This window comes from Trichomycterus rosablanca, chromosome 2 (assembly GCF_030014385.1).
Source record: "Trichomycterus rosablanca isolate fTriRos1 chromosome 2, fTriRos1.hap1, whole genome shotgun sequence".
Taxonomy (NCBI): domain Eukaryota; kingdom Metazoa; phylum Chordata; class Actinopteri; order Siluriformes; family Trichomycteridae; genus Trichomycterus; species Trichomycterus rosablanca.
The window spans coordinates 36190137-36210229 of record NC_085989.1 but is presented as its reverse complement, the minus strand read 5'-3'; the positions used below and the strand labels follow the sequence as shown (position 1 = coordinate 36210229).

Sequence of the window (20093 nt, the reverse complement as noted above, 5' to 3'; positions counted from 1 at the left end):
TGTTAAAACGTAGCGTTTTGGTGCTTTAAAGTCTATAATAGAATAATTTAATCTATACTATTTACCTTCAGAATTTTGTAAAATAAGCTTGCTAACAACTTAACAGACAATCCTACACGAATTTAGTTAAATGTGTATAATTTAAGAAACGAACATGCACCAATTTACTAATGCACCAGTGAAAGAGATTCAAACTAAAGCAATGCTTTACACAAATGTTACTTTATAAAAAAGTAAACATATTTATATTATATAACATGACACCTTAATATATATATACCAGCATAGAAGAAATAAAATCATTTACAAACATGATATAGTTTCATATCTATGGCATGAAACAACACATTAGGTACAGATAGGGCAGTAAGTACTGGATATAATGATAAATAAATACTGATAATAGTAAAAAGTGAGGAAGAAAATGCTTACATATAGATTAGATTAAAAACAAGTAAAAACATCATATAAACATTTATATGTACGGTATTTGTGTGTGCCTTTTTAAAATATGTCTTTCATAAGACTAATATAAAAACCTCCCAATATTTATAATCATAATCCCATTTCATTCTATTAATTCAGACTCCTTTACCCATAACACGTCTGCTGATAACCACAGATGGTAAAACGGTTATTGAGCTCACATGTGTAACGCAGTAAAGCTAAAGTGCTTCTTTAGGAGGAACCCATAATTCACTCTTGATACTACTCCACTTTCCAGATAGCAATCTTTCCATCCAGAGCAGCAGCACCACTGAGAACGTAACGGTCCTCTGCTGAACACAGGGTCTGTACAGCATCCGAATGTGCCTGCAGCTCCTTCTCCACCAGGTGGCGCTCCATGTCCAACACATAGATCTTTCCCCGAGATTTTCCACCATTCTGACTGTGGCCACCCACCCAAATCTGAGAACAAGAGAAAAAGCATAAAATAAGACTTTTTTAAACTACACACCTTTATGACAATATAAATGTATAAATGAATAATACGATAAAAAAAATAACAAACACTACAACTACAATTTCCTTCTATCACATGTACATTGAACCAAACATTTACCAGTAACTTATTGAATAGATGTTATGTGTAAACACACAACAAAAACAAAAGGTAAAGAAGACTGGCACAGACAGCTTACCCAAAGCAAAACCTAGTACGATTGCCAGGTCATTAAACTTTACGTAAATTATTTGCACAGGTATAACGGATATTAAATGATGATTAATAAGCAATAATAATTGGAACTCTACAGCAGTTTTGATACGAAGCCCTTTTTCTTCAATAGACACAACCACATTTTTACCAATATGTCAGTTTGTACATTTCACTGAGGTTCTTTTTAGCTGTAATGCTTGAAGAAATAGGAGTCTGAAGTCTGTAAAGATGACGTAAGTAAAGTAACTTTGGTAAACACTAATTACTTTAATTACCTTATTTTATTTATTTTATTAGGATTTTAACGTCATGTTCTACACTTTGGTTACATTCATGACAGAAAGGGTAGTCACTCGTTACACAAGATTTATCAGTTCACAATGTCAAACACAGTAATGGACAGTTTAGTATCTCCAATTCACCTCACTTGCATGTCTTTGGACTGTGGGAGGAAACCGGAGCTCCCGGAGAAAACCCACACAGACACAGGGAGAACATGCAAACTCCACACAGAAAAAACCCGGACCGCGCCACCTGGGGATTGAACCCAGGACCTTCTTGGTGTGAGGTGACAGTGCTACCCACAGTTTTGGTACAAAGCTCTTTTTCTTCAATGGCCACAACATTTTTACCAATATGCCAATTTGTACACTTCACTGTGGTTATTTTTTTTAGCTGTAATGCTTAAAGAAATGGGAGCCTGCAGTCCTTAAACTAACATAGCAGTATCAGATGGGATTAGTAAAGTAACATTGGTAAACACCAATTACTTTAATAGCCTTAAAATAGCTTTAAATAATTCTTAAATAAAGGACTGGGCCTAATTACTGCTTTTTTCTTTTGCTATGGAATCAAACTTGAACTAAAAAATTAAAATTGACTGGTAATGGCTGGTGACAATGCCTGCATGTGGGATTAAAATATACATAAGTTTTAGGTGTAGAAGGTGCTTTTCTTTAGCACAAATAGACATGAAACTTTGTCATGTGAGGACCCTACACATCGCATCAGGACAGGGTACTTCCCTAATAAACAGAGGGTTCTTTTCTAATGCAAATTTTATGTTTAGGTGTTTCTCACCTGGTTCTTGACTTTAATCATGCTGTTGACACCAGCGCAGTCAGGCAGCTGGATTCTCTGGAATGGCCTCTTCAGGTCACTAAGGTGCCACACACACAACTCACCGGTGTCTGCACAGCTGGTCCATATCTGCATTCTCTGTGAAAACAAAGCAGCTTAGCACAACCATCACAGCCCTAGAACACAATTAGGATAACTGCTGTTCACAGCTTGTGAAATGTCACATCACAAGACTAAAACCCTACTCAGAATATCAGTTGGTGCTAACACACAAGTGTTTCATTAGAGATCTTTTATTATTTTTACCGGCCTGTCATTATGACTCATGTTTCCTTACCCAGAAGACATGAAGTGTGGTAGACAGAAGGCTGTTCAGAGAGGATCAGGGCAGCGGGGTGTAGGTTTGTAAAAAGCAGGACGGGAAAAAGTCCACAGAAATTTACCTCATTAAACACCAAAAAGCTGCTGTAAGAGCTTGATAATCCCTGCGGGTGATTGGGAAGAGACATCCTGCGGTGCACTGTGCCAGTCCGGAGCACCTCCATCACACAATCCTGCGCACCTATAAACAACGGTCATAAAATGTGAGTCTTTTTTTGGACTTCACCCCATTTTCTCACATATGCTTTGTTTCCATAAACAGTAATGAAGAGCATAGTTATAGGTAAAACAACACATATTTACATTTATTTAGACTAAAGCTATCTATAACATACTCAATATAATGTCACCCTTAATTTGCACCACCATCAGCAACACTGACTGCAATCAATCACTTGCAATTAATTTAACACTAGTTTGTTTACATATAGTGGATAACCTCAGCAATTTTGTGAAGTAATGAACATTAACTATAAGTAAGACTAGAGACTTCTGATATTTTTAAGGGTTTTTTATGGAAGTGTGGCAGACTTTGATGACTTCGTGGATGAATGGTCACTGAGGTCTTAAAGGATTCAGCTGGTTGGCCAGTCTTGGTTAGATTCACCACTGTTCGTATGTGGGGATAAATATGTGGGGAGTGAGCTTATTATTCTCAATCAACAATTACATTTGGTAATTGAGCTACCATAAAGTAAAGTTTTATTAATGTATTTTTACAAAGATGATGTGTATATTAGATTACTTTGATAAGTGACGTCTACCACGTTGCCACTGTTTGGCCCTTAAGCAAGTCCTTTAGGCAAGACCCTAACCCTTACCTAACTGCAAGATGCTTTCGATAAAATCATCTGCTAAATGCCATAAATGGTGGTAACTGCTATTACAAATAAAATAGCTAAAGCAAATAATTAAAACAATATCATGCAATAAACATACTTACAGCACCATAGTTTACCGCCGTGGATCTGAAGACACTGCAGTCTGTTACAGTTTAGATGAATGTCACGTTTCTTCTGCAGTGTGGCTACGTCCCAGACAATCACTGTACCATCTATACTGCATGAGTACGCCAACAAATGGCTGGAAGAGTGACATTGTATTTATGAAACAGAAGTACACAGAGCATTACACAATGCTCAAAATATCATTTTTGGGTGCTCGGGTGGTGCAGCCCTCCACCGCTGAGGTGCGTGTTTTAATCTTAAGTGGTGCTATCGACCAGCCGGGTGTCTACATAGACATGATTGGCTATGTCTGGGAAAGGAAAGAAAAGGAGGGGTGGGGCAGGAGGTTGGGCGAAGCCCTAAAGGTGGATTGGCACCCTGTCCAGGCAAGTAACCAACAAAGCCATGGAACACTGTAGGTAAACACCACTTGATTTTATTTCAAGGAGGTGGTTTTAATGTTATGGCTGATCAGTGTATAAGCTGTCATAAAGCAAACCACAAACGTTTAGCAGCACAATATTATGCAGATTAGCAGACCATTAGTATGTGGTTTTGAATGTAGCTAATCTTTTCCCTCTTTTGTTATGTAGGTTAAAACAATGTCCAACTGACACCACTTCCCATAGGGCTTATATTGTGTCAGCAATAAACTTCGTAGGCATTTTGGATATTTAGCCAACAGGAACTAAACTAAGCCAAAGAAATCTAAGGATTAGCCATTGTTAACACTATTCATAAACTTAAAATCATGATAGATGTCTAAAAAGAGCCGAGTTAATTTAGAGCCATGCCACCTCAGTGTTCTTTCTCAGCTCTTAACACACATGTACTTGCTAATCAGGGTTCTAACAACCTTGAATACGCACTGATATATGAATACACTGTTTACTTTAGGTTAGGTGTGTTACTATTTGATATAAACATAAGCTCTCAAAGAGTTACAGCACAATACATCTGCCACCTGGCAATAAAACTTTAATGAAAAACAGCCAGCACTAGACGTTTTACAAGGAAGTAAAGTAATATAGGTCATGTGGCTGCAACGTGATCATGAACATGCCGTATTAGATGCATTATGGGTGTGCTTTACCTGAACTTGTCAGGTCTTTCCTCCAGGGCGAGGCCGGTTACCTCAGCACGGTGCTCTGTTAGCTGTTTATTACAGGACATACTGTTTGGATTAATTATGTAAATGACTGAGTCCTGAGATCCGATCCAGAGCTGCTGCTGATCCACTCTAAGCATGCAATTCTGTTGGCGCCAAAACAAGGTCAGGTTGGGTCATTAAAAAGTTAACATGAAGGAGGGTACCAGAATCCAGCAGAAGGCAGCAAATAATCTCGAGTTATAAAGAAAACTGTAATCATTGAAATATGCAAAATGTAACCAATAACAGTGTACAATAAGAGGGTTCTTCAAAAAGTTTCAACACTCTTTTTTTAAACTCTATTTACTTAGAATTTCAATAACAAATGACATCACTTTTCTACAGTCACCTTCCGATGCCATCAGCAAAAATGATTTTGGTTGAGCGTGTAGCCCCTGATGCACCGCTGCTTTCACATCATCACATGAAAATCTTCTTCCCCATAAAGCTTCTATTCTCAAAAAGGTGGAAATCAGTTGGCACTAAATCCAGACTATAAGCTCTCGCTCAGTCTCTCAGACATGACCAATTACTACTCCTCCCCACTGAATGAAAATAGGTCCCTTACCAGGCGGGAGCTCCCCACTTGAATGCGGTTCTGCTGCATTGACCAGCTGGCGGCGTCAAACACCACCACCTTTCCATCACTCAAAGCACACCAAAGTTTTGGATATCCACCACCGTCTAACCCTACTGCACCTAGTTCTCCTGAAAAGAACGACAACCACAATTAGATCATCAAAATAGGGGCTGGACTAAACAGTATTTTTATTATGCTAGAGCTACAGTAGAAGATGAAGTGGAAACTGAAAGCACACATTGGTTACTTGCCAAGAGAATAAATGCATGTCCTTTGGCTTGTAGTTATTTATTATGATTTTAAAGTCATGTTTTACACACATGTGGTTACATTCATGACAGGACAGGTAGTTACTGGTTACACAAGATTCATCAGGTCAAGTTTAATGTCAAACACAGTCATGGACAATTTTGTGTCTCTAATTCACCTCACTTGCATGTTTTTGGACTGTGGGAGGAAACTGGAGCTCCCGGAGGAAATCCACGCAGACAAGGGGAGAACATGCAAACTTCACACAGGAAGAACCTGGACCGTTTCACCTTGGAATCGAACCCAGGACCTTCTTGCTGTGAGGCGACAGTGCTACCCACCGAGCCATGCCCCTTTTGACTGGATACCTTGAATACACCTTTATGTTTCCACTTGTTCAATAAAATCCATCAAGAAAGTCACAAAGTTGTTTAAGATTTATTATAAACACTGTGACCTTTGCACCTTTGCTTAAAAATTAGGCAAATGCTGATCAAGTTTCAAAATTCCTTCACAACCAGTAGCATTCGCTTGTTTGTAACGTGCAGATTAATTTTTTTTGTTTTATTGTCATGTATCATTATTATGAAAATAAATTTGTACAAATTGTCATTGTACATGCTTAAGATATGGTGGGCAATATAATACAATTTGTTGCAAATTTAATTCTGAATGCAACAGTGAATTTTTAAACTAGCTCATGGCTATGTGTCCACATACTTTTGGCCATATAGTGTATGTTAGTACTTGACCATCAGTCTGTTGGACATCCTATTCTTACCATGGACACTGGACTCTTGTGGAAAGTTGGCTATTATATTATACTATTGCTATAACAGTATTAGTAGCATTAGACTAGATGGAACGGCTTGCAACGGACGTTTCAATCCCAAAGGTGTTCTGTAAGGTTCAGGTGTTATGGTCATGGAGGCCACAGAAGTTCATCAACAGAAAACCATGTGTGTATGGATTTAAATTTGTGCACAGGGGCACGAACATGCTGGAGTAACAAATCCATCTAAAGCTGTTACTACAAAGTTGGAAACACATATAATTGATGTTATAGACCTGTTAGCAATGATTACTGCTATAATCATCTAAACTCTAATTAGAAGTAATTAGAAGGTATGTCCACATACTTTTAACCTTGTAACACTAACCTGTATTCACTTAATAATTGATTCCTGATAAATGTCCCAGTAAATAAAATATAATTTTTTTTAATTTTCTATTTTCCCAACCTTTCCCCCGACTTTGCTCCCCTAATCTAGTTGTGTCCAATTACCCTGATTGCATCCCCCACTGATTCAACCCTCCACTGCTGACTGAGGACGCTTCTCAGCTGACACACGCCCCCTCCAACACGTGCTCAGTACAGACTGCATTTTTCACCTGCATGATTCGAGTTCATATATACCGATCAGCACTGTGCACGGAGAGCCACACCCTGATCAGCATTATTCCTCAGCCCTGTGCAGGAGTAGTAATTGCACCAGTTATGAGGACCCATGATCCGGCTTGCCCCTAACCCTATGAACAACAGCTAATCGTTGTTCATGTAGCCGCCCAGCCCAGCCAGGTGGCAGAGCTGAGATTTGATACGATGTATTTGAAAACCCAGCTCTGGTGTGCTAGCGCGTATTTCTACCGCTGTGCCACCTGAGCGGCTAATAAAATATACATTTTATATGCAAGAAACACTTGGCAGTGCATCACACACTACCCTGTGTAATCACTCACATCCCAGTGCAGGAAGGGTAGGAAGTACACTTATTGGCCAGTCTTGCCAGTAAATGGAGTGAGTAAGTAAATGAAAGGGTGAGTGTGAGGTACTGTCTAGCATGTATTTGTGCTTTGCATCCATTGTTTCCAGATTACAATAGACTTACCACAACCCCGATCTGAATAAAGCATTAATAAAAAAACTAAACTATGGAATGAAACAGCAAGTACAAGAGGGATGTGAGTACACAAATTCTCCAGAGCAATAAACATATCAAGTGTTAAAGTTATAGAAGTCACATGGGAGTTGAACTTGGCTCTCTGTATGTGATACAGCTGTGTGTGGGAACACAACACTGGCAGGTGATAAGAAGCGGACGCAGATTGAACGGGGTGTGTGGTGATCCGGCTCTCTTTGATAAGTGCGGGGGTTGTTAAAGCAACAGGGAATTCAAAATCGGGAATTGCAAATGATTAGACTAGGAGATAAAGGGGGAAATAATTTAATAAAATGGTGTGAAAGTGACCTAAATACTGAATAACAAATGGATTTCTGTCAACTAGCTTTATTTAGTGATCACCAATCTGTAGCACTTTAAGGCGCTTCCACATCTTGCTTTTATTACCTTCACTCGGTTGGGTAAAATTCCATTCGCTTTAATCAGGTGTCTAAATTTTTGACTAGCAGTGTAGACGTACAAGTCATGGAATATAAAAAAAACTTCCACTGGCCAAGTGAGATTCCTAACCTATCAAATCATAAACTGGAATGTGACCAAACCGGCTGTTCAACCAGTAACAAATAGTATTTTGTAAGACACTTTTAATCAGCAAATCTCGGCTGCTGTTCTTTGTGATGTGATGTTGGGTAATATCCCTTGGAACAAAATCAACGTCATTTACAGAATTTCCAGAGAAGTAATATTTTGTGTGACAGCTGTATGTTTTGTGAGTCTCAGAAGGACCTGCTGCATACAGGCACTGCCAATCCTGCCTGTTTTGGGTGCCCGACTGGTTGATAGCACGGACGTAGATCTCGGTGGTGGTGGGCTAGTGCATTCGATAGGGCTGCTGTGATTGGTCGACGTCAACATCAATATTTGAAGTCGATGAATCGTTTTTAAAACTATGTTTATAAATGATCCTTTTTAATTTCTACAACGTTTCCATTCATATAACTGTTCATACAATTTCCCTCAGCACTACTTGCTGCATGCATGACCTAAGTTGTATTTGGTCCAGTCACTGGTTGGCGGCATTAAGCACAGTCTTACAAAATGCTGTCTGCAGCAGTCAGAGACCGATTGTAGAGAGCTTTCAAAGAAAAGCTACAAGTTTTCCAAGACCCAAATCATCAAAAGTTTGGGAATACTTAAAACTGGCACAAAACAGAAAGGTGGTTTGTACACTGTGCAAAGCTTTGATGGTATACCACAGCAGAACTAGCGCCATGTTGCAAGTCTATATTGTTTTATTACGCTTCTTAATCATGGAGATCTTGGAATACCTTAATCCTTAGCGAGTTCGGTTAGACCGACGTGCACTTTGCTGCATTGGACACTTACCAATTTGTTTACATCGCTTAGAATTTGAAGTGAATGTGTAGGTTAGAATCTGGGCTCATTGTGTCTTTACTGTACGTTGGACTTAATGAGACATGCCTACCTCTAACTATTTTATTTCTGCTAAAAGTTTAAAAGTGTTGCACTTTGTTTAATATGGAACACTTGATAATTTTATAATATGGACATAAACCCTGTTTACATTTAGTTTTGTGCCATATGATTATGCCATACAGTTTGTTGGTAAAAGAAGCTTAAATGAGATTCTGAACTTAATTTTTTGGAGGAAAATTAATTGTTTAGAAGCATAATAGTCGTTAGTGGCAGCCCTAGCACTAGACCCCTTTCCACCTGTGAACAAGGCTGTGGGCTTTTTAATGACAGTGGCCAAAACATTTCCAGGAAACCGGATAACATAATTTTACAGCTGGTACTGTGAGTGCTACTGAAGTAAAAAGAGATGAATACGCAAAACAATTGGCTTTTTACAAGCAACAGTATTGTTTTTTTTGGAAGCTGGATAGAAACGTTTTGAAGGGAAATAGCTCCAGGCTGTTTCACAGGAAGCTCTCTGAAGTAACTGGATCATTTCTGTCAAAGCTGAAAGTACTGGGACACACAAAGACATGAAAAAAGACCTGGTTTGTCACTACACACATCCTGGAATATGTGCCTGAACAGCATAGCTTGTGAAGTAGCCAGTATTTCATGTTCAGTGTTATGTCAACTGAGATGAACTACGAAGCACAATAGAGGTCTACTGTCAACCTTAATATAGGGTGTCCCAAAATTCACGCAAGATTTGAATTTGGACCATTCTTCATTAGAAAATGCGGCTGGTCATGCAATAACAGTTAATGGTGCTCGCTATCGCGACATGATAATCCAGCTTTTTGTGCCTAAATTGCAAGATATGGATGTGGACGACATGTGGTTTCAACAAGACGGTGCCACATGCCATACAGAATCGGTGCCTCATGCCCGAGAAACAATTCAATTACTGCATGAGTCATTTCCTTGTCGTGTAATTTCCCGTTTTGGTGATCAGAATTGGCCGCCCAGATCATGCGATTTAACGCCGTTGCACTTTTTTCTTTGTTTTTTTTTTTAAAGTCTAAGGTTTATGCCATCAAGCCCACGACCACCCACGCCTTGAAGGAGGAAATTGAGCACTGTATCAACGAAATTCAGCCACATTTATGCAAAACGGTCATGGAAAATTTCGACAAAATAGTGCGTATGTGCCAGCAAAGCCATGGAGGCCATTTACCCGATATGCTATTCCATACATAACCCTATACTGTATACTTTATGAATCAATTAAAAATTTACAATTTTTAATTAAAAACCTGTGTTCTCTATCAAAATTACTTCTTGCGTGAATTTTGGGACACCCTTTATAAGCTTTAGTACAAGAACGTTCACTTCAAGATCACCACATAATGAGGTCATTTAGCTTTTTGCTTTATGTAAACATACTGTATTGCCAAAAGTATTTGGACACCATAAGCTTGTTGGACATCCCATTCCAAAAACAAATAGTATTAAAATGAAGTGACCAGCATGTGATATCTTCAGCTATAACATCATCCACTCTCCTGATAAAACATTGAAGTATGCCTGTGATCATTGTGTCCAGTTAAAAGAGCATTTGTGTGGCTGGGCACTGATGTTGGTCAAGAAAGCCAGTTCATTCCAAAGCTGTTCATTTGGGCTGAGGTCAGGGCTCTGTGCAGGTCACTGGAGTTTCTTTAAACCAAACTTGTTTATGTTCTTATGTCCTTATAGACTGTGCTTGGTGTACAGAAGCACAGTCATGTTGGAACAGAAAAGAACCTTCCCAAAACCGTTGCTACAAAGTTGGAAGCATATAATCTCTTTTATATAACTGATTTATTACACCTGTTAGCAATTGTTATGGCCGAAACACATGTACCTAAAAACTTGAATGGGTGTCCTAATACTTTTTTTCATACTGTGTATCTGCCAATGCAGTAGGATGGTTTCACTCCAAACTGTCACCAACTTCCTGGAAATAGGTTACATATAAGAATCTCATAGTAAAAATGTGCTAGTGCTAAGATTTTTTTCAGTGTTTGTTTCCAGCTGACTTCGAATTAAACAAAGAAATGCCACGTCTAACCTGGAGTGTAGAACAGAATGTCCACAGCTTGAGGAGAGGTCAGGTCCAGACAGGGGTTGATTTTATGCTTTAGGGTCTCAGATGTTGTTTTGGGGACCATCATTGGTACTGTAGGAAAACAAATTTATATACACTTTATTATGTTCACTTAAACCAGGAATCATCTGTTTGTGCAAAGTAAAACAACTGTGACCCAAATTGATCAAAAATGCACAAAATAAATGGATACAGGATCTATATTCAAATCAGTTTTGCAGATGACTGCTCTAGCACAATAATAACTGAATGCAAATGTTTGTGCACCACTGACAAAATCGCAATTTCATTAATTAAAAAAAAATTAATAGTAAACAGCTTTGAAGTGAAAAACCCTACAGTATGTTATGCATGTTCAAATAGTTACTTATATTTGATGAATTAAAAATATAAGCAAAAATATGCAAAAATGTGTACACATTTTTAGAATCTCTAACTTTTTCCCCCCATTTTCTTCCCATTTACCTCCCGATTTAGCACACTCAATTTGTCTTCCGCTGCTACCAGAGATACCAGATTGCATCCGAGGAGAGAACGTCACTGTACACACCTCTTCCGACACATGCACAGCCCTTCTCTTCTCGTCCCTGCATTCTGCACAGGCATCTCTTCCGCCAATCAGGGTCCTTACACAGCGTATAAAGATCCTACCCCACAAATAGTCCGGCCCCCACCCTGCAGATATGCGGCCATAGTCATTTAAAAAAAAAATCGCTAGCTAATGACAGAATGTAAATAATTTAGTAATTCTTCAACCTTTGTCTTTTAAGCAGCACCCTAAAATAAGAGAAAATCACCTAGCTGGCTATGCAATGCCTTTGCAAGCTGTGATACCTGCCAAATGGGGTGTGCTAACTTTACATACCTTGCTATTTAATTACAAAATAAAAGCAAGCACAATTTATATGTTTGATTTCATGTAGGGCAGTTGTAGCCTAGTGATTAAGGTACTGGACTAGTAAGCAGAAGGCTTACTGCCAGGTTGCCAATGTTGGGCCCTTGAGCAAGGCCCTTAACCCTCATTTGCTTAGACTGTATAATGTAAGTCGCTTTGGATAAAAGCATCTGCTAAATGCTGAAAATATAAAATATAAATATATAAATATAAATGATTATTAAAATACAGCTGAAAAATAACAACAGGCCAACAATCAGACAGAAAGGTCTGTCATGAAAGTCATGAAAACTTTCACTAAAAAGAATAGGAACTGCTCCTAGAACAGCAATCTATTGATAAAAGAGTGAATGCATTTACAATCCTAAGCAATTAAAAAGCTTTACTACAGAAATGACTTGATAGATAATGGATCTACTAACCTTCTCTCTTCATCATGTCAAAGTAGGCCAGTTTAGAAGCGGCATAAATCGCTTTTTGAGACTGGAGACATCCAACCACAGCATCCATTAACAGAGCATTGGATAAAGCCTGCTGCATGTACTGGGGGTCCTATAAAGAAATGCATACGTTTACTAGTTAATTGGTAAGGAATTGGTATGCAAAGACGTTAGACTTTTAGTGTTTGTAAACAAAACGCTAGTGTATTAAAAGTGAATTAAGAGGTGTAAATATGATTCTCCCCCATTAAGCCTTATTTTGGTTTATGTAGACATACAGTATACATAACAAACTGGCTAACTTTTAGTATCTTGATTTTAAAAGTCATTACAATCTAAAATCAATATGATTGGTACAGTGTTGGTTCAGAGTTCAGAATATCAGCACAGGTGCACTGGCAAAATATCCTGCTGCACCACCTTTGGAAAAAACTTCAGATGGATATGAGAACTGTCAGAAACATTGAGATTATCCTTGCTTTAACAACTGGGGTATGTTTATACTATCAAGCCCTGCTTGGTGGGCAAAGGTGGCAATTCTTCACAGTGGTGATTTTAAAATAAGGGATATATCAGTCCTTTAATATACAGTGCTTGAACTTTTTGGGGCTGGTCTGAAAGCACTACAGTTTCTTCTTATTTATGGAATTCCTATATCTCAACAATATTTTCCACAGAGCTCTTTGATCTTTTGTCTTCAGTCTGCACCCTTTAAACCGTCACTGTTATATTAGGAGAAGATTTTAATAATCATGTTGACACATGACTTGCTGTTTTGCATGGAATTTCTTTAGTTCTCTTTGAATGTGCTGATATTACATGTGTTAATGTCCCTGATATTACATGTGCTAATATCATATTCTTGATTGAGTGTGTATAACTGGGTTGCCTCTATTTCCAGTTTTAACTGACATGTCTGTGACCATAACCTTTATCTTTAATTAAATCTTAATCCCATTATTCTATCATACATGATTCTTAGTAACTTTTTACAACTGCTGTTTTTACAACAGCAAACGTTCTACATAATCGTTTGTATACATAAACTTCTGCAATATGATATACCTTAAGGCCTTGAGCAAAAAAGGCTAGAGACAGGCAGCTGGAAAAACAGTACAAACACATTGGTCTCACTGGGTATGTGGAGGCCTATAAGCAGGGCCCTACTACATTCATGGGGAAATTTCACGGACCTTTCAAGCAGTGGCATGGAAACGGTTAGATCTAGATCACTACATTCCACCGTAAGAACATCATTCCAACAGTTAAACATGGTGGTGGCAGTGTGTGTCTGGAGCTGCTTTGCTTCCACAGGACCTTGCTGTAATTGATGGAACTATGAATTTGCAGGTCAAATGCAGCAAAGTTTGAATTATGCAGCATGATAATCATCCAGACAATAGCCCATCACCACTGAGATCCGGGTTCAAATCCTGGCGGTGCTATCAGCTGGCCGAGCACCTGCACAGATATGATTGGCTATGTCTGGGTGTGTGGAACTGGACCCACCGTGACCCCGATCATGATAAATTAAATTAAATTATGATGATATTGCCTTATTAGTAAAACAAAATGTTTTTAGACAATCCAAATGATGTATATTGCCAAATTTTGTAATAAATAAAATATTAACTCTGAGATTTATTGTTTACATGTACTAGTCAAAAATATACTTAAAACGTGCATAACCACATAAACAAAATGTATCTTCCTTAATTCATCTTCATTTACACTTTGATTCGGATCAGGGCACAGTTTATTTTGAAAATTCACCCAGGACTGAGCTTTAATGTTGAGACATTGAAATGAAACTAACCTTGTGTTCATCTGCCATTTTTCTCCCTGCCCACATCTCTTTAATCATCAGGTGCCAAAGATCACACTCAGATTTCAGGTTAGCTTCAAAACTCTCCTTCCTCAGGCTAGTCTTAATCTTTAAAGAAGGAATCCTCAGAAGAAGTAAAGGAGCAGATGATATCTTCACTTCCTGAATGAAATGAACAGACAGAAGTTAAAAATTCCTCAGATTATTATCAGTTTACTAAAAAGACAGCACCTTTCTCAAAATACTGCTGTATATTACCCTCTGCCCCCAAAATATCTGATACACGTTCTCCAACATTTACTAATATAATTTGTTAAATAAAACACTTCCAAGAAAAGTAGGGTCAAAACCATTATACATGACATCTGTAAAAAATATGTAATTCTTGTGGAAACACAGCGAAACATGAGCTCACCTCAATATCTCTGAACTTGGTGACCTCAACATAACCAGGTCGTCCCTCAGTGAGCAGGAAGAGCCGACGCTGGGTCATGGCGATCTTGCCCACCCCATGGCTGGTCTTTACAGATGAGGATAGCTTGTACACACACTCGTTAGCCTCTAGGTGCTCCAGCACGGCAGCAGGCAAATCCACATCCTGAGCTTCAGCCTCAGTCTCCTTCCATATGGTGTAGAAGAAACGGAAGACCTCAGGGTCCACCTGCTTCTGTTGACCTATTAAAAAAAAAACCCAGGCAGTGCTGTTCAGGGGTAAAGCTCCCGAATACACAGTTTTCCTGCTAGGTTGGTTTAATGCATTGGAAGCAGCAGCGTATTTGGCATTTCCAAAAGCAGACCATTTGTAACTACAGCTTTTGACTTGTCATTAGAAGCACAGTTTCTTGTTTTGTTCCTGACAAGCTGGCATCACCTGTATCATCAGGTTTGTTCATTTTTATCCAGCCAGACTTCAGGAACAATTTTTAGGAGGTCCTAATGTTTTTAAAGCAGTTGCACACACTTAAAACACTCGTCATCTGGTTAACACTCTAATGTTAACGTTTAGGTTAAGGTTACACTATCAACAATCTACAGTTACACCATTGTTTACATTGTTAGGACAATCCAGGCCAAATGTAATATTTTGTTGATTTCCTAACAAAGTATTGTATTTATTTATTTGGATTTTAATGTCATGTTAAATATGTATGTGTCATTTTATGGTAAGATAGATATTATGTTTCTGTCTGGTTTTATATTTTCATTTTTATGGCAACAAGTTCTTGGTTGTCTTGTGTTTGATTTTGTGTTTGGTTGATATTTTTTTTTTGTCACAGGTGATTTTTTGTACCACTCCTGCCACCGAAGAAAAGTAATGTAAGACTACAGTGGGCACAGGCTTACCAAACTAGAAGTTCATGGTGTGGAAAGCCATTACCTGGTTTGATGAATCTTAATTTTGAAATGCAGATGGCATATGGCAATATGGTTCCTTTATATTAATGGATGGGTAGATAGTAGTAGGTGGAATATAGTCAGTGTTTTAACATCTTCAAAGTGGTTTTACAAGTAGAAAAGGGTAGGTACAATATATGTGTATATAATATTAACACTGTACCTCCAATTTGGAAATGTGATCACTTGTTTACCCACTGCAATTCCTAAACCATGCAGCAATCAACAATTTCAGCATACCAAAACAAAGCCGAATTAATTGTGTCTAAGGAAAAAGCCACACAATGCAAACACAAGTCATTCCATAATAGTTTTTTTCCTCAGAGCGAAAGCAGCCTTTTAAGCTAAAACAGGAAATGATTAACTAGCAGCATGCCAGCAGGACCTCTCCTAAACAGCAGACGATGAAGAGGTACAAGCTCTGAGTTAAAGAACAAACAGGGTTTAGGATTAAAGCAAACAGTTAAATTTGAAGGCTTGAAGCACATCCGGCAATAAATGAGTAATAGGTTACACACATACACAAACATCACAGACCCTTCAGCAGCACAATCTAAGCTTACCATCCGCTGAGGAATCAAGGTAAAATACAGACTGCACTGAGACTGTCGCTGTAGACTCCACACCTGGCAAACCACATCCGCTCCCATCAGTCTACACCATGACATGGCATTTATGGATATCATACACAGTGCACATAGATCGAATAGATTCATTTATACTGTTTAATGAAAACATATTTTACCCATTTTATGTATTTTTACATATTTGTTCATGTAAATGATTCTAAGCGTTAAACAAGATTGAATATGAGAAAAAGACAATACATATTTTCAAAACAATCCTTTCATTTATTTAAAAAATACTGCTATTTTAAGTTACTTATATAATCAGTTTACCAAACTAAATTCAATTGGGTTCAATTAGACTAGACACACCCCTGGGATGGATGAATAGACAGATAGATAAGGAACCTATTGAGCATGTAAATGATTCTGAGCTTTAAACAATGGGATGAAAAAGGTGCAATTTCAAAGCATTTTTTTTTGTCTGTATAACATCAAATTTAGAAATTACTTCCTTCTGTTTATGTTCCATAATGTCCCAACTGTCTTTGGACTGTGGGAGGAAACTGGAGCACCCGCAGGAAACTCCACACAGAAAGGACCCAGATGGTCCACTTGGGAATCATACCCAGGACCTATCCGGCTGGGCTGGGTGGCCACATAAACAACGATTGGCTGTTGTTCAAGGGTGGGATGAGCCGGACCAGGGTTCCTCATAACAATTACGCAATTACGACCTCTGCTGGCTGATTGATGGCGTTTGTGCAGAGTTGGGGAATAATGCTGATCAGGGTGTGGCTCTTCGTGCATAAGGCTGATCCACATATAAACTTGCCTCGTGCAGGTGAAAAGAGGCAGTCTGTACTGCTCACATGTCGGAGGGGGTGTGTGCCAGTTTCAAAGCTCCCCAGTCAGAGGGTTGTATTGGTAGAGGTGAAGCGTAATTGAATGTGACTAGATTAGGGGAAAAACATGAAGAAAAAATGAGAAAAAACCTCACAGGACCTTCTTGCTGCGAGATGACAGTGCTACCCATCAAGCCGTGACACCTAGTTTAGTTTTATGAACTACCTTACCCCTAACCCTAACCCTAGTGCACTGATTTTAGAATATAATGACAAAACACTCTTAGGAAACATAATTAGTCGGAGCTACAGTGTTGCAACAAACCTAATTACATTTGAGTAGCTAAACATACTGTAGCTAAAATCTATTAAACATGTATCTGTCATATTTCATGCTACTTACTGTACTGTAGTATATACAGTGTATCACAAAAGTGAGTACACCCCTCACATTTCTGCAGATATTTAAGTATATCTTTTCATGGGACAACACTGACAAAATGACACTTTGACACAATGAAAAGTAGTCTGTGTGCAGCTTATATAACAGTGTAAATTTATTCTTCCCTCAAAATAACTCAATATACAGCCATTAATGTCTAAACCACCGGCAACAAAAGTGAGTACACCCCTAAGAGACTACACCCCTAAATGTCCAAATTGAGCACTGCTTGTCATTTTCCCTCAAAAATGTGATGTGACTCGTTAGTGTTACTAGGTCTCAGGTGTGCATAGGGAGCAGGTGTGTTCAATTTAGTAGTACAGCTCTCACACTCTCTCATACTGGTCACTGAAAGTTCCAACATGGCACCTCATGGCAAAGAACTCTCTGAGGATCTTAAAAGACGAATTGTTGCACTACATGAAGATGGCCAAGGCTACAAGAAGATTGCCAACACCCTGAAACTGAGCTGCAGCACAGTGGCCAAGATCATCCAGCGTTTTAAAAGAGCAGGGTCCACTCAGAACAGACCTCGCGTTGGTCGTCCAAAGAAGCTGAGTGCACGTGCTCAGCGTCACATCCAACTGCTGTCTTTGAAAGATAGGCGCAGGAGTGCTGTCAGCATTGCTGCAGAGATTGAAAAGGTGGGGGGTCAGCCTGTCAGTGCTCAGACCATACGCCGCACACTACATCAAATTGGTCTGCATGGCTGTCACCCCAGAAGGAAGCCTCTTCTGAAGTCTCTACACAAGAAAGCCCACAAACAGTTTGCTGAAGACATGTCAACAAAGGACATGGATTACTGGAACCAGACCAAGATTAATTTGTTTGGTTCAGATGGTCTCAAGCATGTGTGGCGGCAATCAGGTGAGGAGTACAAAGATAAGTGTGTCATGCCTACAGTCAAGCATGGTGGTGGGAATGCCATGGTCTGGGGCTGCATGAGTGCAGCAGGTGTTGGGGAGTTACATTTCATTGAGGGACACATGAACTCCAATATGTACTGTGAAATACTGAAGCAGAGCATGATCCCCTCCCTCCGGAAACTGGGTCGCAGGGCAGTGTTCCAGCATGATAATGACCCCAAACACACCTCTAAGACGACCACTGCTTTATTGAAGAGGCTGAGGGTAAAGGTGATGGACTGGCCAAGCATGTCTCCAGACCTAAACCCAATAGAACATCTTTGGGGCATCCTCAAGCGCAAGGTGGAGGAGCGCAAAGTCTCGAATATCCGCCAGCTCCGTGATGTCGTCATGGAGGAGTGGAAAAGCATTCCAGTGGCAACCTGTGAAGCTCTGGTAAACTCCATGCCCAGGAGAGTTAAGGCAGTTCTGGGAAATAATGGTGGCCACACAAAATATTGACACTTCAGGAACTTTCACTAAGGGGTGTACTCACTTTTGTTGCCGGTGGTTTAGACATTAATGGCTGTATATTGAGTTATTTTGAGGGAAGAATAAATTTACACTGTTATATAAGCTGCACACAGACTACTTTTCATTGTGTCAAAGTGTCATTTTGTCAGTGTTATCCCATGAAAAGATATACTTAAATATCTGCAGAAATGTGGGGGGTGTACTCACTTTTGTGATACACTGTAGTACTGTGGCATCTTTTCTAATTTTTGAATTGATGTGTTACAGCCACATTAATAAATTATGTATAAATTATACTTCTGGTGCCAAGAGGTGTTCTCAAAGCCAAAAGTACAGCTAGTAGGTTTAACATTTGATTACAGAATGTTTAGCTCTTAAAACTGTGATACCACAAAATGATAAAAGTTTAAGCACAGTGAAAAATTGAATGTTCTGGAAAATTGAATGTGATTTGGCTGATTTACTTACCCACTGTAAGAGCTTGGAACAGGCGCTGGATGGTGCCCAGATCCTTAACAATGCCAGACTCCTGCACACGTCGAACAAAGTCATCCAGAAGCATGTGTGTGCGTGGGAGCTCAAACTTCTTGACAGAGCCGCCATCGCGATTGCCGTCCTGGCTTTTCTTCACCTGGCTGATAAGGCGTTTCAGCTCAGGCCGCTCCTCTGCCACTCGCCGCTCTTCTTTCTTTAAACAGTCTGCTAATGCTGTTACCAGCTCTGTTGGGAAGATGTCTGTATCTGTCCTGTAGAGGCTCTGGAAGTCCGTCAGAGCATCCAGCCTTTTCCCAGCAACAGTATTTACCATGCCACGAAGGTAATAGTAACGTGCTAGAAGTGCAGAGTCCTCAGGGGTCGCTGTAGTGATGGCTTTGCCCAGCTGGTTGATCAGGTCTAAATAGTAGTTCTGAACATAATGATAGGCCAATGGAGGAGGAAATTCTGGAAGTTTGAATGTCTTAAATGGCTTTTGGAAATCTGTTAGGACAGAAAAAGTAAAATACTTTAGGGTAGAACACGCTCACAACATTCTAAAACAAAAAATCAGTACAAAATGTTTTAACAAAATTTCAGTCAGGGAGAGAAAATTATATACATTTATGACAGCATATTGCTACAATATGTTCCCATTTTGGATTTACTGGGATGCAAGGACAGTTTCCTCAGAGGTCATCACAGAGGTTCTGCCGTTAGTCAACAATGCAAATTAATGGGAAAAATGCTTACATGACATTTAAACAAATATTAACAGTCATTTTCGAAAACACTAAAAATAATAGAATTATTTTACAGTACT

General features: G+C 39.1%; 1 protein-coding gene across 1 annotated transcript in view; it reads right to left on the bottom strand.

Annotated features, from left to right (window-relative positions):
- Positions 1-236: 236 nt before the first annotated feature.
- Positions 237-20093, bottom strand: part of dennd3a (DENN/MADD domain containing 3a) — a 31853-nt gene continuing 11996 nt past the window's right edge. The window contains exons 13-23 of the mRNA XM_062986219.1: positions 19265-19774; positions 14585-14844; positions 14161-14331; positions 12327-12456; positions 10974-11081; positions 5286-5425; positions 4661-4821; positions 3564-3703; positions 2683-2801; positions 2240-2377; positions 237-909 (exon numbers count right to left, since the gene is read on the bottom strand). Coding sequence (XP_062842289.1) covers positions 709-909; positions 2240-2377; positions 2683-2801; positions 3564-3703; positions 4661-4821; positions 5286-5425; positions 10974-11081; positions 12327-12456; positions 14161-14331; positions 14585-14844; positions 19265-19774 — 2078 coding nt within the window. The 3' untranslated portion in view covers positions 237-708. The remainder of the gene's footprint in view (positions 910-2239; positions 2378-2682; positions 2802-3563; positions 3704-4660; positions 4822-5285; positions 5426-10973; positions 11082-12326; positions 12457-14160; positions 14332-14584; positions 14845-19264; positions 19775-20093) is intronic.